The sequence below is a fragment of the Pyrus communis genome, chromosome 10 (assembly GCF_041283825.1).
Source record: "Pyrus communis isolate YQ-2024b chromosome 10, ASM4128382v1, whole genome shotgun sequence".
Classification (NCBI taxonomy): Eukaryota; Viridiplantae; Streptophyta; class Magnoliopsida; order Rosales; family Rosaceae; genus Pyrus; species Pyrus communis.
This window is the reverse complement of record NC_142574.1, coordinates 32,393,483-32,414,511: the sequence shown is the minus strand read 5'-3', so window position 1 is coordinate 32,414,511 and position 21,029 is coordinate 32,393,483. Positions and strand designations below refer to the sequence as shown.

General features: G+C 39.5%; 2 protein-coding genes and 1 pseudogene across 4 annotated transcripts; 2 read left to right on the top strand and 1 right to left on the bottom strand.

Annotated features, from left to right (window-relative positions):
• The first annotated feature begins 498 nt into the window (after positions 1–498).
• LOC137729053 (aspartic proteinase) lies at positions 499–4,802 on the top strand. 3 transcript variants are annotated; one of them, XM_088678449.1, is made up of 14 exons: positions 499–792; positions 1,404–1,772; positions 1,884–1,944; positions 2,061–2,155; positions 2,245–2,357; positions 2,462–2,630; positions 2,744–2,783; positions 2,941–3,005; positions 3,358–3,471; positions 3,575–3,639; positions 3,725–3,881; positions 3,965–4,084; positions 4,273–4,361; positions 4,462–4,802. In XM_088678449.1, the coding sequence occupies exons 2-14, from the start codon at positions 1,422–1,424 to the stop codon at positions 4,544–4,546; spliced, it is 1,524 nt and encodes a 507-aa protein (XP_088534575.1). In that variant the 5' UTR covers positions 499–792; positions 1,404–1,421; the 3' UTR covers positions 4,547–4,802. The 3 variants fall into 3 exon arrangements, with proteins under 3 accessions (XP_088534575.1, XP_068323977.2, XP_068323976.2); XM_068467876.2 differs by having other exon boundaries at positions 539–792; positions 1,417–1,772; XM_068467875.2 differs by having other exon boundaries at positions 545–792; positions 1,411–1,772.
• Positions 4,803–12,602: 7,800 nt separating this feature from the next.
• On the top strand, positions 12,603–13,995 carry LOC137728623 (mitogen-activated protein kinase kinase kinase 18 pseudogene; annotated as a pseudogene).
• Positions 13,996–17,738: 3,743 nt separating this feature from the next.
• LOC137730037 (uncharacterized) lies at positions 17,739–20,101 on the bottom strand. Its single transcript, XM_068469106.2, has 2 exons — positions 19,666–20,101; positions 17,739–18,338 (listed from the first exon to the last, which is right to left on the bottom strand). Exons 1-2 carry the CDS (start codon positions 19,949–19,951, stop codon positions 17,956–17,958), a joined length of 669 nt encoding a protein of 222 aa, XP_068325207.2. The 5' UTR covers positions 19,952–20,101; the 3' UTR covers positions 17,739–17,955.
• Between the last annotated feature and the right edge of the window lie 928 nt (positions 20,102–21,029).

Here is a 21,029-nt window from a genome sequence, read left to right as displayed (position 1 = left end):
ATTTAACAAAACATTCACAACCACATTTAATTGTAAAACTTGAGTTGATATACTGTAAGGGGAACGTGAACAAAGTCACACCAAATTCATGTGCAGACCAAAAACAAACAGAAAATCTCATGTGTACACTCCACAATACCAACAGGATACTCTTCGAATTCTTTTGACGAAGATTTTGGATATCTATGAATCGTGTCCGTTTATTGTATATTGTGCGATCAGTTTTTGTCAAATACTGTTTGTGTTTAATTTTAAATAAAAATATTTAAAATAATTTATGACTGCACAATATATAATGAACGAACAAGATTAAATATTTCTCGAGATCTGGATTCTCCACAATGAGCACGGTGGGCGCCAAAAAGGGAGGTGTCGCGTGCTAAGGCAACCAGGTGGTTTCTGTGACACGTGAGCGTTCCGTTGTAACTCCCAATTCTATACTCCCGCGTCGTTTTCCTCGCGCTATCCAAAACCCGTCGCTCTCAACATACGTCACTCGCACCGCCTGATCTTTTTCTTAACCCCTTAATCACCGTCCATTTTTGTAAAGCGTCTCCGGCAACGAGGCCATCCTGCCTTCGCACAATATCGACCGTTTAGAGGCTGTAGATCGGACGGCCTAGCTTAAAAGTCTTGTTGAGGCCAACTCGGCTGAGCTGGGCCCCACTGGCAAACACAAAGAGTGACAGGCAGAAGAAGTCCTCTGTTTTTCTCTATTTTAAAAGACACTTTCTTCCTTTGAGTTTCTTCGCACCACCAACTTTTCTCTTTCTGCTGCAAACAATTCAATCGGTGAGTTTTTCTTATTATTTCTTTAATTAATTAATTTATTTTTTTAACATTATTTGGATAATTTCTTATATATTCTGTACGTTGTAGTGAGAAATGGTTGTAAGTTTGCATTTGAGTGTTATTTTTTTCTGCAGATGTTGCTTTTTTGGTTGCATGTCTGCATATTTTGTGTGTTTTATTTTATTTTTTAGATTTATTATTTTAATTTTGTTCATTGATTCACTGATTCTGGGACCAAAATGCATGTTTGAAGGTTTTTGTTAAGAAAAATGAAATTTTATGGTAAAGAAAAGAAATTGAAAGTGAAACTTGAAACTTCTGTGGATTAAAAAATCAAATTAAAAAATTGAAAGAAAAAAAGAAGAGAGTTAGTAATCTTTATACAAAATGGCGAGCCTTAGCGCAATGGAAAAGTTGCTCCATCGTGACCGAAGGTCACGAGTTTGATAGACGTTAGTAATCTTTATACAAAACCCAGATGAATTTCTGCTAATTAAGCTGAACTTTTCATTTAAAATGTGGTATTATTCAAGTTATGCATTTGTAATGCCTAATGGTTGTGAACATGCCTTTAGTAATTTCAGAATTAATTTTTTAATTTGTTGTTTTAGGGTGAAGTTATAGACAATATGGGAACCAGCTTCAGAGCAATTCTGTTCCTTTCAAGCTTGTTGTTTTCTCTTGTATCCTCTGCACCCAATGATGGGTTGTCTAGGATTGGACTCAAAAGGGTGAAATTGGATTCAAATGACCGGGTTGCTGCACAGCTCGAATCCAAGAATGGATTGAGAAAGTATCGTCTCCCTTCGAATCTCGGAGAATCTGAGTCAGGGGATGTCGATATTGTCTCATTAAAGAACTACTTGGATGCTCAGTACTATGGTGAGATTGCTATTGGCACTCCCCCTCAGCCCTTCACTGTGATTTTTGACACTGGTAGCGCAAACTTGTGGGTTCCATCATCCAAGTGCCATTTCTCGGTGAGCTTTAACGTTTGTACTATTCTGTAATTTGAAAAATTGAAACTTTTGTATGCGTACAAGGATTGGCTTGAAACATTAGGACCATGGTTTTTTGGCATTTTGGTGCAGTTTGCATGCTACTTCCATGCCAGGTACAAGTCGGGCCAATCGAAAACATACAAGAAGAATGGTTCGTATTCCGTGCTCCATGATAATTTGTTTCTAAATCAATCATGTCTTATCATGTGAATTCTGGAATATGGTTGCGTTCACTGTTTGATGTAATATTTGTTTACTGCTGTGCAGGGACTTCTGCTTCTATCCAGTATGGTACCGGAGCTATTTCAGGTTTCTTTAGCAAAGACAATGTTAAAGTTGGGGACATCGTTGTTAAAAACCAGGTAATCATAATTCTGAACTCCCCTCCTTTTCAGTCTCCCAGTCTATTGTTTCGATTTAACTGTACTCGTTATTGGTTGTCAACTATCAGGATTTTATCGAAGCAACTAGTGAGCCTGGTCTCACATTCTTGGCTGCCAAGTTTGATGGCTTATTGGGACTTGGATTTCAAGAGATTTCGGTTGGAGGTGCTGTCCCAGTGTGGTATGCATTGATTCTCACTGATCAATTTTTTTCCTTTTCTGGAAATAAATAAATGAATAATTCAGCAATCAGTGGATGATATGAGACATATGAATGTCTTTCAGGTACAACATGATTAAGCAAGGTCTTATCAAGGAACCAGTGTTTTCCTTTTGGCTCAATCGTAACGCACAAGAAGAAGCAGGTGGTGAAATTGTGTTTGGCGGAGTTGATCCAAATCACTTTAAGGGCAAACACACCTATGTTCCAGTAACGAAGAAAGGCTATTGGCAGGTTGATAGTGAAACATTTATATCCAATGCGGAACTGTCTGATAGCTATCTTTTTTCTTTTAATATGTTACCTCTTATTTCTCCAATATGCTTACTGGTGTCTTTCTTTGGCAGTTTGAGATGGGCGATGTTCTTATTGGTGGTAAACCAAGTGGTAAGTACGCTCTTGATGCATAAAGTGTGTGCACTGCCACATTTAGTTTTCCCTTGTGTGTGTGCGCGTGTGCATGCGCGTGCACGTGGGAGGGGCACATATATGAACATCGAGTATTTTACTCCCATTGTTCTGACTTAACCATATTGCTGTTCAGGATATTGTGCTGGTGGCTGTTACGCAATTGCAGACTCTGGAACTTCTCTTGTGGCAGGTCCAACGGTATGTAATCCAAATTTTAGTTATTACTTTGATTTCTTGTTGATTCATTCTTTGGTGGGTGCATGTTCCGTGTATATAATTGTATCCAGCTTGGTTGAATAGCTAGATCCAGTTCACTTCTTTAACTTCTCAGGCTGAATATTCTGATTGAAACAGAAAGGGAGAAGTACGAGCATGTTAATGACCTGTTTTTGTGTTTATAGATCGCATGAAGTACTTGTGCCTATTATATTCTTCCAGCTTCTGTTTGTGTTGCAACTGTCTGTTAGTTTGTTGCATAGTTTTGCAACTGCATTAGTAATGATGATTTCCCGATCGATTAATCTCTCGGCGTTTATATGTATGTATGCAGACTGTGGTTGCCCTGATAAATCGAGCCATTGGAGCCAGTGGTGTTGTTAGCCAGGAATGCAAGGCAGTTGTTAACCAGTATGGACAAACCATTCTTGATTTGCTCTTCGCTGAGGTAAAATACAAGACTTATGTTATTCTAGTTTACATTTTTTTTCCTTGTTCACGCGACTGGAAGACGATCATAATTCGTTTGGTTTGCATACTTTCTCCAACAGGCCCAACCAAAGAAGGTTTGTTCGCAAATTGGATTGTGCACCTTTGATGGGACTCGGAGTGTAAGGTCAGCATAAAAAGTTACTATTATTATTCTTGGGCTTGTCTTCATTAGGTAATAAACTTATTGGATCACTGTTGTATTTTTTCAGTATGGGCATTGAGAGCGTGGTGGATGAGAACAGCGGCAAGTCTTCTGGCATTACTCATGATGCTTCATGCTCTGCTTGTGAGATGGCAGTTGTCTGGATGCAAACCCAGCTTAAGCAGAATTTGACTCAAGATCGTATTTTGAACTATGTCAATGAGGTATAGAAATTTCAAGGAACTTGATTCAAGTTTCTTACTGGTATTGCTTCTCTTTCTGACTCCACGATATTATACCTCGGCAGCTTTGTGAAAAAATGCCAAACCCATTGGGACAATCAGCTGTAGACTGTGGAAAGCTTTCTTCTATGCCTTCCGTTTCCTTCACGATTGGCGGTAAAGTTTTTGAGCTCACTCCAGATGAGGTATGGCGACATCCAAATTTATCCTTTAGCTATATGCTTACGTATGTCCCTTCTGATTGCCTATGTAATGCTATCTGGTATACTCTCCCTGTGGGTTTACGGGCGAGTTTTGGTGTGAATTTGCATGATTAAAGTTGCAGTGCAAGCTACCTTTGCGCTTATGATAATTTCTCCGTTTGTTTGCCCAGTACATACTTAAGATCGGCGAGGGTTCTCAAGCTCAGTGCATAAGCGGGTTCACTAACATGGATATCCCTCCTCCCCGCGGACCTCTCTGGTATGATCACATTATTCGACACTTGAGCTTATCATTTGTCGTGCTTTACAGGGGGCGAAACTTTTGTTTTGATTTCTTACTTTGCGGTGGTGCAATGCAGGATCTTGGGAGATATCTTCATGGGTCGTTACCACACCGTGTTCGATGCTGGCAAAATGAGAGTCGGATTTGCAGAGGCAGCATAAAGAACGGCTCTGGGATCGACCCTTCGTCTCGAAATTAGTTGATGCGCATGCTCATCTTTGTTTACTTAAATTTACTTAATATATATGTGTAACTCTTATGTATGTAAAGGGAAGCCAGTGGTTAAAACTTGAAATAAGTTGTGGTGTCCGTTGGCGTCGGCGTAAACGTAGTGTTTGTAAATACAACCGTTTGTAAGCTTCTATCATCTGTTACAAGTTTGAGAGCAGTAGTAAATTGTGCAATGTTTTCTAGTAATATCTCAAAGTTAAGGGTTTTAGCTGTTAAATTCATGATATGGCAAATCGTTCATTTGTTGAATTTAAACGAGCCCCTTGATAAAATTTTCGGTTCTTCAAGATAGAACCACCTTAAAAGACCTATTTAGACTGACTATAATACAGACACGTACTCAATACAAAATGTTGGAAATACAAAATGTTTGAAAAAAGCTCTTTGAGTGAGATGGTTATCCCATCAAGTACAATACGGACACTTGAATATACTAGTATTATGGTTCATCGAATGATACATCTAGCTGTAAAGAGTAGTGTAGCATCACTTCAAGTGTCTATTATTCCATCTAATGCATGTATCATTGAAAGTGTTCGTACTTAATGCGTGGTAGCATCACTTTAAGTGTCTATTAAATCGTCTAATGCATGTATCATTTAAAAATGTTCGTACTTAATGCGTGCAGGGTGTAGTATCACTTCAAGTGTCTACTATATCGTCTAATGCATGTATCATTTAAAAGTGTTAGTACTTAAGGCGTGTTTGTACCTTAGAAAAGCATAACTACTTAGCCACATCTTAAAAGAGAACAAACCAAGGATGGAGGAATATCTTAGACTTGGGCATGCCACACAAGTTTAGGAAACGCTTTGTTGATAGCATGCATATGATTCACGAAGCACCAAGGTGGGGCTAAAAAGCTTTGCCGAAAGCTGACAAATAAAAGAGGAGGAGGAGGGCAAAGAAAATAAAGAAGGGTAGCTGGCATGCAGGCATGTGAACAAAATGATAGGGTTGCTTGGAAGCGACGTAAATTACAAGGTATGATACATATACACACACAACAAAAAATTCTTAGGTGTTTCGAAACATCAGATACTCTAGCTGTTTTAACCGTTAGGTTTTAAATTTTTATATTTTTAAATAAAAATCTAACAGTTGAAATACTCGAGATAGTACGGAAATACCTAACAACGTCCCAACACAGAGACAGATCAAACACACTCGTGATATTGTTAACTTTTGAAGTTTGTGTATTTGTATATATTGTTATGTCTAGGAACCGAAACATAATACAAATATATAGAGGAGTTTGAGTGAGTTGCAAACAACACTCAACACTCAAGACTCTAACCTAGAACAACCTTAAATCAAGCTGGAAGTCGGCATAGGAAGAATAATTAACCTCCTTGAATTAAGGAGTTGCCAACCAGCTGCCAACAAGACAAGACAGCTGCCAACAAGACAAGACTCAGCTGCCAACAAGACAAGACTCTTATACAATTAGGTAAAGCACTTACTAGGGTTGACACAAACTCTATTACACAGATAATATACAATATACCTAGAGGACTTTCAATACTCCCCCTCAAGCTGGATCCAGGAGGTTGATGGATCCAAGCTTGCCGAGAAGCCGCTGAAACTGAGGTGATGCTAAAGGTTTAGTGAATAGGTCTGCGAGTTGATCGTAGCTCTTGACAAAATGAGTTTTGATGACCTGTGATTGTACCTGTGCACAGACATAGTGACAATCAACTTCGATGTGCTTGGTTCTCTCGTGGAAGACAGGGTTGGACGCAATGTGCATTGCCGCTTGGTTGTCACAAAAAAGAGACATGGACTGAGTAGTAGAGACACCTAAGTCGCACAGCAAACCTTTCAACCATATTAGTTCACAGGCAGTAGATGCCATGGCGCGATATTCAGCCTCAGTGCTGGATCGAGCAACTACGGCTTGTTTTTTACTTTTCCAGGTAACAAGATTGCCTCCCACAAATGTGCAATACCCTGTTGTAGACTTACGATCAATAGAGTTGCCAGCCCAATCAGCATCACAATAGCCTATGATCTCAGTGCTCTCATTCTTTTTCATGATGATGCCACGACCTATTGAACCTTTGAGATACCGAAGTAGTCTCTTGACAAGATTAAAATGCTCCATGGTGGGAGAGTGCATAAATTGGCTAGCAATGCTTACTGAATAGGCTATGTCAGGCCTTTTAATAGTCAAGTAGATCAGCTTACCCACAAGACGCTGATAATAGCTGATGTTGGGCAGTGGTTGCCCTTCCAAGCTAAGTTTGTGTTTCGTGTCTAGGGGTGTATTGACAGGTTTAGCATCACTCATGTTTGCTTCCTTGAGAAGGTCCAGAACATATTTCCGTTGGCTGAGAAAGAAACCCTTGGGAGAGGTAGCCATTTCGATGCCAAGAAAATATCTAAGTATGCCAAGATCTTTGATGGCAAAACGTTGTTGCAGTGAATGCTTGAGCTTAGTTATTTCATCCATGTTGTCTCCTGTGATGATTAAATCATCGACATAGACAAGAACAACCAGTTTCCCAGCAGTGCCCGTGCGTACGAACAATGAAGAATCTGCATTGCTTCTTTTAAAACCAACCGTTGTGAGGACTGAACTTAGCTTGGCATACCAAGCTCTTGGTGACTGTTTAAGACCATAAATTGATTTGTGTAATCTGCACACAAGATCAGGTTCATGACTTTGAGGATGGCCTGGGGGTAACCTCATGAAGACTTCTTCTTCAAGTTCACCATGTAAGAAGGCGTTCTTTACGTCCATTTGAAACATAGGCCATCCTTTGTTAACAGCAACTGAAAGGAGTACTCTTACAGAATTCATCTTTGCAACAGGGGCGAATGTTTCTTTGTAGTCCACATCAAATGTTTGAGTAAAACCACGAGCCACTAATCTTGCCTTGTGTCTTTCTATGGATCCATCTGAGTTGAATTTAACCTTGTATATCCACCTGCAACCTACTGTCTTCTTTCCCTTAGGCAGTGTCTCAATGCTCCAGGTTTTGTGTTGATCAAGGGCATGCAGTTCATCTTGCATGGCTTGCTGCCAAACTGGTGATTGATTTGCTTCTTGGAATGACTGAGGCTCAACATGCTCAGATATAGTACACAGGAAAGCAATGTGTTTAGGAGACATTTTGTGATAGGATACGTAGTGAGACAGTGGATGTCTTGGTTTGTAAGTGACAAAGTCTTGCAGTCTTGCTGGAGGATGTCTTTCACGAGTTGGATTGCGTCGAGGTGCAGTCGATTGCAACTCGTAGGATGATTCCTCAGGAGCAATACTGTGGATTGATTCAGAATTGTTGGTATCATTACTTGAGGCTTGGTTGTCATTTTCAGTAGGGATATTTGTGTGATGAACCGGCCCCATTGCATCAGGTACTTCAGTGGCAAGGATTTCAGTTCTTGGCAATGGAAACAAATCCAAGTAATTCTCCCCCTCACTTGAACTATCCAGAGCTTGGCTGTAATAAGGGTTAGTTTCATGAAATCTGACATCCTTGGAAACAATTAACCTCTTAAGTTGTGGATTGTAACATTTGTATCCCTTTTGTGTGGATGAGTAACCAAGGAAATGCATTTGGTTGCTCTCGGGTCAAGTTTGTCTCGATGCAAGGACTGAACATGGACAAAACAAATGCATCCAAAGACTTTAAGGTGTGACATGTCTATTTTCCTGTTTTTTACAATTTCCATTGGTGATTTGAACCCCAAAACCCTGCTAGGTAACCTGTTGATCAGGTAAGTGGCTGCCATAACACTTTGAGACCAAAAACGTTTAGGTACATTCATTTGAAACATCAATGACCTAGTTTTTTCAAGGAGATCTCGATTTTTTCTCTCGGCAATACCATTTTGTTGAGGTGTGCCAACACAACTAGTTTGATGCATGATGCCATTGTTGCTCAAATATTGAGTCATGACTTGGGACATGTATTCGGTGCCATTATCAGACCTTAGAGTTTTGATTTGAGAGGAAAAATGATTTTTAACAAGACTATGAAAGTCTTTAAACACTTCCATCACTTCACTCTTTGATTTTAACAAATATAACCAAGTTGCTCTTGAATAGTCATCAACAAAGGTTATGAAATATTTGTAACCATCAAAAGACTCACTAGTTGGTCCCCATAAATCCGAGTGTACAAGTTCAAAAAGATGAAAAACTCTAGACAAAGATGAACGAAGGGGTAGCTTTGTTGCCTTTGACATGTGGCAAGTTTCACAATGAATTTGTTCTTTGTCTAAATCTGGAAACAAGGTGGACAAAACATGTTGAGATGGGTGTGCTAATCGCTGGTGCCACAAAAACTGGTCTTGAATGGAGACATGTACGGCTATAGACTTTGCTTGTAATCCACTGGGAGAGCTTTTCGAGATGTAATAGAGACCATCTAGGTAAAATCCCTCACCAATCTTCCTCTTGGTGACAAGATCATGAAAAATGACATTTTCTGGTGAAAAAATGGCTAAGCAGTTTAAGGAATTTGTGATTTTTCCTACTGAGAGAAGTTGGAATGGAAACGAAGGCACGTATAAGGCCATGGACTCTATTTGATCAGATATTAAGTGAATTTTTCCCTTGCCTACAATCCTAGCACCTTCACCATTAGCTATAGACACATGTGATGGTTTATGAAGTTTCTCGAATTTATGCAATTTTGACACTTGATTAGTCATGTGATCTGTGGCACCGGAATCTACAACCCAAAAATCATGCAACTCATTCATTTTAAGAGCAGTTTTGAAAGCATTCATGAAACCTTTCATGCTTTGTTGAGGTAAGCGATCAACATTAGCCAGGAAACCAGCAAACTTGCCAAGCAATGCCGAGGTACTTCCATCTTCATGTTCAGCAGCACGATCTTCCCTACCCTTCTTTTGATGGAGATAGGCTGCGAACTCATTTATAAGAGTAGCAGGATTTGCAGTGAACTGTTTGTATGGATCAGAACTGTTGAAAGATGAAGATGATGAGGTGTTGGCACGAGGATGTGCTCGACTTGTCTTCTGCGTGGTTTTGTCCTTCATGAAATCTGGTTTAAGTTCTGGATGGAGAATCCAGCACTTATCTATCACATGCCCGATGTTGTCACAGTGTAGGCACTTTAGATGGGGGTTGTTTCCTTTGTATCTTTTTTCATTTGTCAGATACGCCCTAGCTTCAGTCACAATGGTTTTTGTACCATTGTTCATGACTTTTCTTCTTACTTCCTCACGTTGGATGGTTGCACAAATGCTAGTGAAGGATGGTAGCTCAGGATTCATGAGGATATGGCTTCTCAAATCCTCATAGTCTGAGCTCAGACTAGACAGCAATTGAAATATCTTATCTTCTTCAGTTCTTTTAAGAAGCACCGTGGGATCAGTGGTGTGAGGTCTATAGACATCCAGCTCATTCCACATGCTTCTTAGAGAGCCAAGATGTTGAACAAAGGTTTTACCTTCTTGTTGAACGCTGGAGATATCCTTCTTGAGTTGAAAAATGCGGGCAGAATTATTTTGATTACCATACATCTCCTTCACTGTTGTCCAGAGAGTGAGTGACGACTCGGAATAGCTGAAGATCTCAGCAATCTTCCTTTCCATGGAATTAAGTAGCCATGACATGACCAGCTGATCTTTGCAAAGCCACCCTCCATATTCAGGAGAAGTGACTCCAGGAGCAGGAAGGCTGCCATCGATGAAACCCAGTTTGGATCTTCCACCTAGTGCGAGACTAACAGCTCTTGCCCACGGTAAATAGTTGAACTCATTCAGTAACACTGAACTGAGTCGTTGATTTGGATTGATATCCATTTCAGAGATGTGAGTGGAAGGAGAAGCAATGGTGCTCTCTTCCTCCGAATGCTCATCAGCCATAGTTTTGTTGAAGAGAAATCACAGCGTAAGATATTCAAAGACAGGCTTCAGAGGGATGCCTGCTCTGATACCATGTTAACTTTTGAAGTTTGTGTATTTGTATATATTGTTATGTCTAGGAACCGAAACATAATACAAATATATAGAGGAGTTTGAGTGAGTTGCAAACAACACTCAACACTCAAGACTCTAACCTAGAACAACCTTAAATCAAGCTGGAAGTCGGCATAGGAAGAATAATTAACCTCCTTGAATTAAGGAGTTGCCAACCAGCTGCCAACAAGACAAGACAGCTGCCAACAAGACAAGACTCAGCTGCCAACAAGACAAGACTCTTATACAATTAGGTAAAGCACTTACTAGGGTTGACACAAACCCTATTACACAGATAATATACAATATACCTAGAGGACTTTCAATAGATATTTCATGCATGCACATTGACATTGACAGCATATATTTTGCACACGCAAAGCAAAGCAAAGGACAAAGGTTACGTGACAACGTTGTGAGCTGCAAACTGCAATTGCAACTCACTTGTTTGGTGAATTCTAAGTTTCCAACGGACCGACCAGACTGGTTGGTGAAATGGTTTGGTGTGTGAGGAGATGAAGATATTCAGAGGATGCATGTCAGAAGGTGAGTTGGGGTTTTGGTTTGGCGGCTTTTACAACTAAACTATTATCCATCCCAACCATCCACCTCCTTTCCTATGCTCTTATGCAGAATCCACTCAACATTCCAAGCCAAACAAAAGCCTCTGCCTTTTTCCTTTTATCTTATTCACTTACACATATCCCTTTTCGTTTGTTTATATATAAATATATAAATATATATATATATATATTTTTTAATTTGAGGGTAAAAAGACATCATGTTTACTTGGCCATGAACCAATCATTCCTACCAAGTGAATATGCCACTAGTAATTGTTCTAGCAATTTTTATTCATGAGATTTGAACTCTAAACGAGGACGAGCCTTAGCGCAATAGAAATCTTGATTCTTTGTGATAAAAAAGGGCACGAGTTTAAGTAGTGAAAACAACATCTTTGCAAAGCAACAATAAAATTGTGTACTACAAACATTTCTCATACTTGGGTGTCTGAAAGTTGTCCAAAAAGTACTCATCTTTTTATCATAATTTGGATAGGGTAGATCGTGCCCAATTTAATTGAAAAAGGTTGTACCATTTAATTAATTAATCAAGACTTACCAAACATACCCTAACCTCGCCAAATTTATTAATAAATGGGCATAAATTATGCACCCAACTTAGGAGAAAAAAAGAGTTAACTATTGTTAGTGGGCATTGTACTTGAGACTTTTGAAAGACCAAAGAGAGTCGTTAATTAAAGTCAATCCATTTTCTACATAATTAAGCCTTATTACATCCCACCAAACACAAGAATATACCATACATATTCTATTCGTACCCAATGAGGAAGGACTACATCAGCACGGTGCTGCCACTCCAATTGCTGATGATATTTTACACGTGAAAGAAATACAATTCGATACATCAAATTTCATAATATAAGTGATTAGATACGTACCGAATGATGTTCTCTACATAACATTTATCCGTATACAATGAGTAAGGACTGCATCAGCACGTGCCACTCCACTTGCTCACCCAATGGCATGGAATTTACTTCTAACAATATTCTATTCGTACCCAAAGCCAAGCTTAAGTAACCGCCGGTCAAAAAGCGCCCTCCTTTTGCCACGTGGAGGACCTTGGATGAAAGTAGAGATGACGGCGGCCGCCCATTGGTCCAAAAAGCCGAAAGAGTGAGAAAGGTTGGAAAGGGATTCCCTCCAGATCTTTTTATCAAGTCATTCTCATCAACTAATTAAGATTTTTGAAATTTGATTTGATGACTACAAATAGAGATTTACTTTAAAAGTTATAATAATTTTAACCGTTTGATCAAATTTCAAAGGTTCAAATTGTTTAATGAGAATAACTTAGAGGAAGGGATCCGTGATCCCTTTCCAAAAAGGTTCATGAAAGGCATTAGCTTCTCTCACTAGGTCTCAAGCTAAAGCCACCCCCCATAGCAAACTACACCCACAAGCCTACTCCTCACACTTTTACTCGCCACACCCACCACCTTGATCCCTCTTATATATCCACCTTGACCAAACATAACACATGCCAAACTTGTAACCTCTAAATGTTTGTGTAGTTCTGCTCGTCTAATCCTCGGTTATCGTCAATGGATTGGACTAGGGGCCGAACCATCGGCCTTGGCTCCTCTGCCACAGTCTCAATCGCCAAGTCGCACCGTTCCGGCGAGGTTTTCGCAGTCAAGTCGGCCGAGCTCTCACAATCCCAATTCCTCCAAAAGGAGCAAACAATTTTATCCACATTGAGCTCTCCCTATATAGTACAGTACAAGGGCCACAACATCTCAAACGAAAATGGTGCGGTTTTGTACAATCTATTTTTAGAATACGCGCCCGGAGGCACTATCTTCGACGCAATCCGACGGCAAGGCGGTTGCCTAAATGAGGCCGCGACAAGGTGCTACGCGAGGCAGATTCTACTCGGGCTGCAGCACCTCCATTCCAATCAAATCGCTCACTGCGACGTCAAGTGTCAGAACATTTTGGTAGCGGAAAATGGCGCGAAAGTGAAGCTCGCCGATTTGGGTTGCGCTCGCCGCGTAAATTATGATCGTGGGTCGCCCATTGGTGGGACTCCTCTGTACATGGCGCCGGAGGTGGCGCGCGGGGAGGACCAGGGGATCGCCGCCGACGTGTGGGCTCTGGGATGCACAATAATCGAAATGGCCACCGGGCGGGCTCCGTGGCCCGACGTTTGCGACCCCGTATCGGCGTTGTACCGAATCGGGTTTTCCGGCGATGCGCCGGGGATACCGAGCTCTCTGTCGAAGCAAGGCAGGGACTTTGTCGCCAGGTGTTTGATCAGGGACCCACTGGAGAGGTGGTCGGCGGGTGAGCTTCTGGAGCATGGATTTTTACTCGAGGCACCCAATGATTTGTTAAGTCCCACCACCGTACTGGATCGTGATTTGTTGGAGGAGGAATTTGATTCGGACCAGATTTGGGATCCGACATCTGAAAGCGGTTGTTCGGATTGTTCAGCTAAGGAGAGGATCCGACACTTGAGCGAAGGCAATACGTCGTCGTTAGAGTTACCCAATTGGGCTTGTGATGAAGATAATTGGGTCACTCTGAGAAGCAACAACATTGAAAACCAAGATTTAGCTCAAAAACACACCGCTTTTTCACCTCCTACCCGACAATTCAAACTCGCGCTACTTTACCCCTGTAATTTTTACGTCAAGCCAACAAGTACGTATTCAAATACGAATCCAAATACGAATAAGGATACTAGTAGTGATGCTACTAGCTTTAGCGGTAAACATAGGAAGAGCAAGGCTAGGATGGCCTCTAAATGTAACAAATATGTATCTTTTGCAAATCCTAATTTTGTAAATAAAATTTTTTGGCTGTTTGTGAATGTATTTAAAGATGAAAGAAAAAGGGAAGACTTGATAACATAGATTAACTAATTAGAATGTGAAAAATAACATAATTCTCAAATACCATGAAATTAACAACTTAAATGTGAAAAATAAAACTAGCTCTCAACAACAACGACCAAGCCTTACGCCATTAATTGAGGTCGGCTATATGAATCTTAAAACGCTAGTGCACTCGGTTTTGTGCCAAAACTAGCTCTCAAACAGAAAGGGAAAAAAAAAAAAAAAAACTCAATAGTTCTGCAATCCTTCTGAGTGCTTGGCAGTCTCCCACTTCGCTTTGCTTTCTAAGATCTTGTTCTCCTCGAGTAATCGAACGTACTCTTGAAAATAATAATGTGAATCGTTGTTCACAGCCATAATTTTATCGTGTGCAGAACGAAGATCCTCTGTCTTTGTTGCGATTTCATATTCAAGGTTTTTTAGTGCTGTGAATGATGCCTGCAACCAGCTCTTTAAAGTTCGATTTTTCTCGTGTACCTCATCTTGATCATCAAGTAATCGTCTAAATAGATTCCTCATAAAAGTAACATCGTCTTCTGCACCATTAAGCTCAAATTGCAGTTGGTCGAGTTTTGTTTTCAACGATTCCAGTTCTTCCTCCTTATCGGCAAGCATACGGTCGGACTCAGCGAAAGCCTCTTCGGATTGTTTCTCTTGCACGATCGCGCGGTTCTTTGCAGCGCAAATCTCCCTTGTCTTTGTCTCAAGCTCATGTTGTAGCTGTTTGAGCTTTGTGTCCGAAGATTGTAGCTCCTTTTGTAAACTTTGGTTTGCCTCGACTGCAACACCTTGCGCGTCAAGTAACTCTCCAAATGCGTTGCTTAAATTCATTAAATCGGCTTCTGCATCATTCAGGTTTTTGGTTGTGGTCTCGAGTTCGGATTCTACTTGGCTGAGGCTAATGAGCTTTGTTTTCAAAATCTTGTTTTCGTCAAGCAATTGATCATGTTTCAGTTTGGCTTTTGATGACGACTGCAGCTGCTGCTTTAAACTCTCATTCTCCTCAAGGACAAGACTCTGCTCATTAAATAGCTGTCCGAACAACTTCTTTAGAACAAGAACATGGGCTTCTGCAACATTAGCATCCTTCGCCTTGGCGTCGCGCTCCAATTCTGCGTTGTTGATCCTTGTTCTCAAGGATCGCAATTGGTCCTCTTTCTCCCCAAGCAAGTGATCAAACTCGACAAACATATCTTCCGATTGCAACCACTCGTGTAGACGTTTGTTTTCTGCAACCACCACACCTTGCTCAACAAGCAATTCCCCAAATGTGTTTCTTAGATCAGAAACATCTCTTCTTTTGGTCTCTAGCTCGGATTCAGCTTGGTCGAGCTTTGCGCTCAACGATTGCAGTTGATTTTCTTTCTCCTCAAGCAAGCGATTATTGTTTTCTTCAAATCTGTTGCGCAGTTCCCCCATCAATTTCGTTTGTCTGTGAACTTTTTTGACATCCTCGCATACTTGGTGTAAAACGAAATCAAGGACTAGGAAGAACCCTGTACACGAGGAACTTAAACGTATTAATATCAAATAAAAACAAATTAAATAGAGCAAAATAACTTGAAAGAAGAGAAAATCGATCCAGTCTAAAAATTTAAATTATGTCAGTTTATACGTATAAAAAAAACAAAACGAACATTACCGATGAGAGTGAAGTCGAGGAGCAGGCTGTAGTAACTGATGACGTGCTCGAAAGGTGTCTGGATCATCGTGATGTAGTGCACGAAGAAGAGAAACTGGAGCATGCCCTTCACGAAGTTCAGGCCGAACATGCTAGTGAGCGTTAAAAGCTCCATGGATGATATCCCCAGAAAGCTTCAGCAAAGAGAGAACCCTTAGGATGTATGGGTTTCTCATACAAATAGAGTGGACATGTTGTGTATATATACACATAGGTTATCATCAACTTAGGCTTTTGGGTAAGTTGGTTTGGAAGTAAGGGATTTTTCATTCCTTTTCCTTAACTTCTAAGCAGAATCCGGAATATATGTCAAGAATTAATCGAGCTATTGACTGGTTTAATTTGTTTCCTTTTTTTCCTTCTTAGGTAAAAAACACTGGTTTTGCATTTTTCATTCCTTTTCTTTTCCCTAGCAGAAGCAGGACTTTTTTTAATTCTCTCTCTTATTTCCCCTTGTTAATGAAAGGCTTGGCGGAAAAAACAGAACGTAGTGACGTTCTAAGATTTATATAGCCGACTTCATATAATGAGATAAAAATTTGGTTGTTATTGTTGTGTTTCCCCTTCTCTCGTGGAAGAGAGGTGAGCCGCACAGAGGAGAGGGAGAGAGCTAAGGTTGATATTTTAGTTTTTTCCTTGGCAATTTAGTATCCACACTATTTTCGGAAGGGAAGAAAACACACAGTTAACCAACTAGTTTTTTTTTATTTTTTTTATTTTTTTTTATAGAGAAGTAGTGCAAAAACACACTATTTTTAGAACCGAACTATGCTTTAAGGATAAAAATACATTAACCACACTATTTTTAGTAAGGGATTTTTCATTCCCTTTCTCTAGGAGATGCCTAACAAAAAATGCCTTCCGTGATATTCTGGTCTCTGAAGTCTTCATAGAATGGTGGTTTCGTAGCAAATACTTTGCAAATCTATGAAATAAATAAACAAGTATGCAAGTATAATTATTAAGAAGCAATAAATATCGACTCAAAAGGTAACGCAATAAACAATTCAAAACCCAACTTACATGTTTGACTCCAGACAAATAAACAGATCATTAAGTATCTGAGGAAGTGTTCCTCCAAACAGGGGCTTCAACGCCTTACGTAAATCATTTATATCAAGTGCATCATCATTCGCTATATGAGCATCCTTAACCTTACGGTGTAAGGTTATATGAGCATCCTTACGGTGTAGGAGAGTGGTAACCTTACACCGCAAGGATGCTCATTTTTTGTGAGGCATCTCCTAGAGAAAAGGATTCGAGGGAATCGCTATTTTTTTGCTAACTATGTTGTATCTGGCTCATGGATCTAGAGTCTATCAATCTCATGGAATTGATGCTTCTATTCCACCGTGGAAGGCCTTGCTGGGGAATGCCTACATGGGTTCAAGTAAGAAGGATACATATATGTGGAATCGTCAATCTGAATGCGCAGTGCAGTATCTGATTACTGCACGAAACATAGCAGAACATTTCACTCATGTTAGTATGTTTTTTTTTTTTTTAACTACGAAGTTACTTTCTGTATTTTTATGTAATCAATTCAGAAAGTTGTTTGTTTTTGCAGGACGGTGGGCACATGTAATTAACTGGGATTTCGGATTTGATGCATGGAGAGGAAGAGTGAAGGCATAGGCATGCATCCTTGTTGCTGTCTTATCTTGTTTAGGTCCTTTGCGTTATTGTTTTTACGATCAACCTTGCTGCTGTGTTATCTTGTTTCTCGTGATTCCTTCATTTGGTAAAATGTCCACTGAATACTTTAACATAAAGAATTGTTTAATCCAATGGATATTTGGAGATCCTTCCATGAATTACGGTAGTACACAAAGAATCAAGTTGCAATGTGAAGTTTCTATGCACTCTTAGCCAAAGGCAAATAAGTCCTACAGCATGAGAAGGTCTCAACGCACCTTTGTGGCGTGTCGGGTACATGTAAGTCTGTCCAACTGAGTAACATAAATTATATGGGATCGGATTCGATATTTACTAAAACGTTAAAGCAGGAAATGGATGTTAACTTGCAAATGAATTAGACACAAAGAAAACTTATACCTTCCACGTTGGAAATATATCACAATTTATCAAGACAAAACTGAATAATTATCGATTAACTACAACACTCAACTTTTAGTTACATTAGCCGTACAAAGTGGTGAGCCTCTCTCTCTCTCCCCTCCAGAATTAGCATATATGACAAATTAAATGTAATTAATAAACCCATCATAAAACACTCACAAACAACTTCTGTGAAATTAAATAACAAATTAAAAATCCCAAAATGTGGTTAAAATCCCTTATGAATCTTTCTTGCTACCTGAACGCGACATTTTCCGGTCAAATGACTGCAACCGATTCTTGAAGTTTTGGTTTTCTTCAAGTAAACGATCATACTCGAGAAGAAACCCTTCCGATTGTTTTCTTAGAGCAAGGACGCTGGACTCTGCAGTATGAACATCTTTTGTCTTTGTCTCCATTTCAGATTCTAGTTGTTTAAGCCTCGTATGCAATGTAGCCATCTCATTCTCCAAGACTTTCATCTTATCCAAACTGCTAGATTTTCCATCCTCAGATCCTCTATTCTGTTTCTTAACGGCTTCCATGCCCTTTCTTCGTATACGAAGTTCTCTAATGTAGTGGTGTAGTCTGTCTATCATAAGAGCAAGAAATAGGGAGCATCCTGCAAGTGGGAGATGCAAATGAGTCAACGACTGACAAGATTATCACTCTCAGTAAACAAACTCCCCACTGAAATGAACATCTCGTAAACAGAAATTGTAGCAACATAACCGCAATGCAATTCACAACATGCGTTATTAAGGACGGTCTGGCTAGGTAATTATCTTTTACTGTCAGCAAACGAAAGCTACTATAAATATCAGGGAAAAGGGGTAAGGAGCGTGTGAATCCATTTAAAAGTTAATTAAACATGTAGGACATGATTAGACTGATTCTCATTTCATCCTCATCATACAGACGAGGAAGGGGAACAATGGAGTGAACAAAAATCAATTCAAAACTCAATTAACATTAGCTACTCTTCAAGAGTACAAATAAAGGACATCATATCTGTTTTTCACGGGTGTCATTTAATATCTAACCATATACTGATGACATAATGAAAACTGAAACTCGCATTTAACAAAGAAAAGGAGCAGCAAATAAAATACTTCTGTGCTGATACAACCGGTACAAACAAAGTGCAGCTGATACAATCACATTGCTGTATACAATATCAATGCTATTTCCAGATAGAAGGACCTATTGGTTTCCCTTACAAATTACTTTAGCATTTAACCTGCCAACTTAACTAAACGAAAAAAGAGCTCAGTTTCTTGCTCAAAAGGGCTGTATGGTGGTAAGTAGGCCCATTTCAGAAATTAATCATAGACGGCAGCAAGGTGAACAAGACACAGAATTCACCATTACCTCTGAGAATTACATCTCAAGTTACAAAATGTTCCTCACCAACAGTAATAAAGTGAAATATTTCTATCAGATCATGGGTAATATCGGGGAATATGAAACTCTTTGTGAGCAATTTGCACACATAATTTTCAACAGCCTGTGTACATAATTAATCTGAAAACAACAGAACTCAGAGCCAGGCCACTATAACACCATAATGCTTCGAATTTGATATCTCGAAAACAGGTTCTCACTTCTCAGAACAACTAATTAAGATCTAGAAAACCTAGCTATTAACTTTCCCTTACAAGTAAATGTCATTAATGAAACAGTGATTTGAATATAGGAAGGCAAAAAGTTACAATCTTTCATCATCCATCTCATTCCCAAATCCATCAAAGCAACCACATTCCAACCACAATTCACAAAAACCAAAAGTTAAACAATAACAAAAAGAAAATGCACATTCAAGAATTCCACACTAGAATCAAAATTATCAGAGATTATGTCACTAAACCCAAAAATCAAGAATTACCGAGATAGCAATTAACCCACAACAAAAACTGAAAAAAAAAAAAAATCATAAGATTGAAAATTACCCATGAGAGTGGCGTCGAGAAGGTGCTTGATCATGAGGACCTGATCGGTGGGACTAAGAACAGCAGCTTTGTCGATCCGGCTCCCTCTGATCTTAACTATGCTGTAAACGTTGGTCATCAGCACCACCAACACCGTCGCCACCACCGTCTTCACCACGACGGGGCCGCGGCCGCGCTTGATCTGATCCAGCCCCAAAATCACCAGCTTCCTGAAGGGGGTCCTGAACAGAAACGCCAGTATCAGAACCATTTCTGATAAAATCACTACGAACAGCAGCTGAATCATCTTTCTGATGTTCTTGTTTTGGTGGGTAAGCAGAGTGTGGTTATTAACTTATTTGTGTGTGAAAGTCGAAAGCTTTGGGAAGAACGTGTCGGTTTGGTTATTGAAGAAGGACGAAAGAGGAGAAATGGTCCTCCTTCGTTACGTGATAATATTTTTGGTCCAAAATTAAAAATTAAAAAACTACATAGTCCTGCATTTGTAATTCTAACAACATGTAGGATGAAATAGTAAATTTGCAAACTATACTATTTATATTGGTTCTCCAACCTCCAATTCGACTGTTTGGAGTCTCATGCAGATCACGTTGGGTTAACAGTCGAATGATCGATGCATCATGCATGTCTCTCTCATTCTCAGTAACATTTTTTCGATTTGTCTTTTTGATTTTTAATTTAGTAATGTGTTTTTTAATTATCTTTATAACGTGATTCTTAAGTAGTCAAAAGTAATTCTCAATTTGATGAAAAGTTGGTACATTTGATCGGAATGACTAACTTAATTGGCAAGTTTTATAAGATTATAAAAATGTAAACCTAAATTGAAAGTCAAAGGGGCAATTCTAGAGATACAAAGTTTCGAGCTTTGATGAAATTCTTCCCTCTTGCTAATCCCTACATTTTTTCAAGCTAAGCAAAGCAACAATAGTTGAGAAGAGAGAACCAAACTTGTAAATATGTTGCAAAGATGAATGTTTTAAATCAACTAAGCTACAAACGCGTTGTTATTATATTTTATTTTACATACTAGTTGGCTGGTGTGGATAACCCAGATTCATCATTAACGGCAGTTGGCCACCAAAAAGCTTATAATTGGCCAGCCTTTTACTGATTACCAGTAGTGTGTTTAATTGTTTATAAAGGAATTCATGGTGACAGATTTAAAAATGAGTTGCCACTTGGGGCAAATAAATAAGGGTGGTGTGGTGAGTGGGGAAGCTAACATGGCTACTGCAGCAAGCAGATTTCAAATTAATCATGAGCTGCAATTCCCTTTGCATGCCTTCCCATCACTCTTTAGTTAGATTTTAGTGAAGTGTGTTTACTCGACTGATCGTTGTATAATTGTTGTTTAGTTTAAC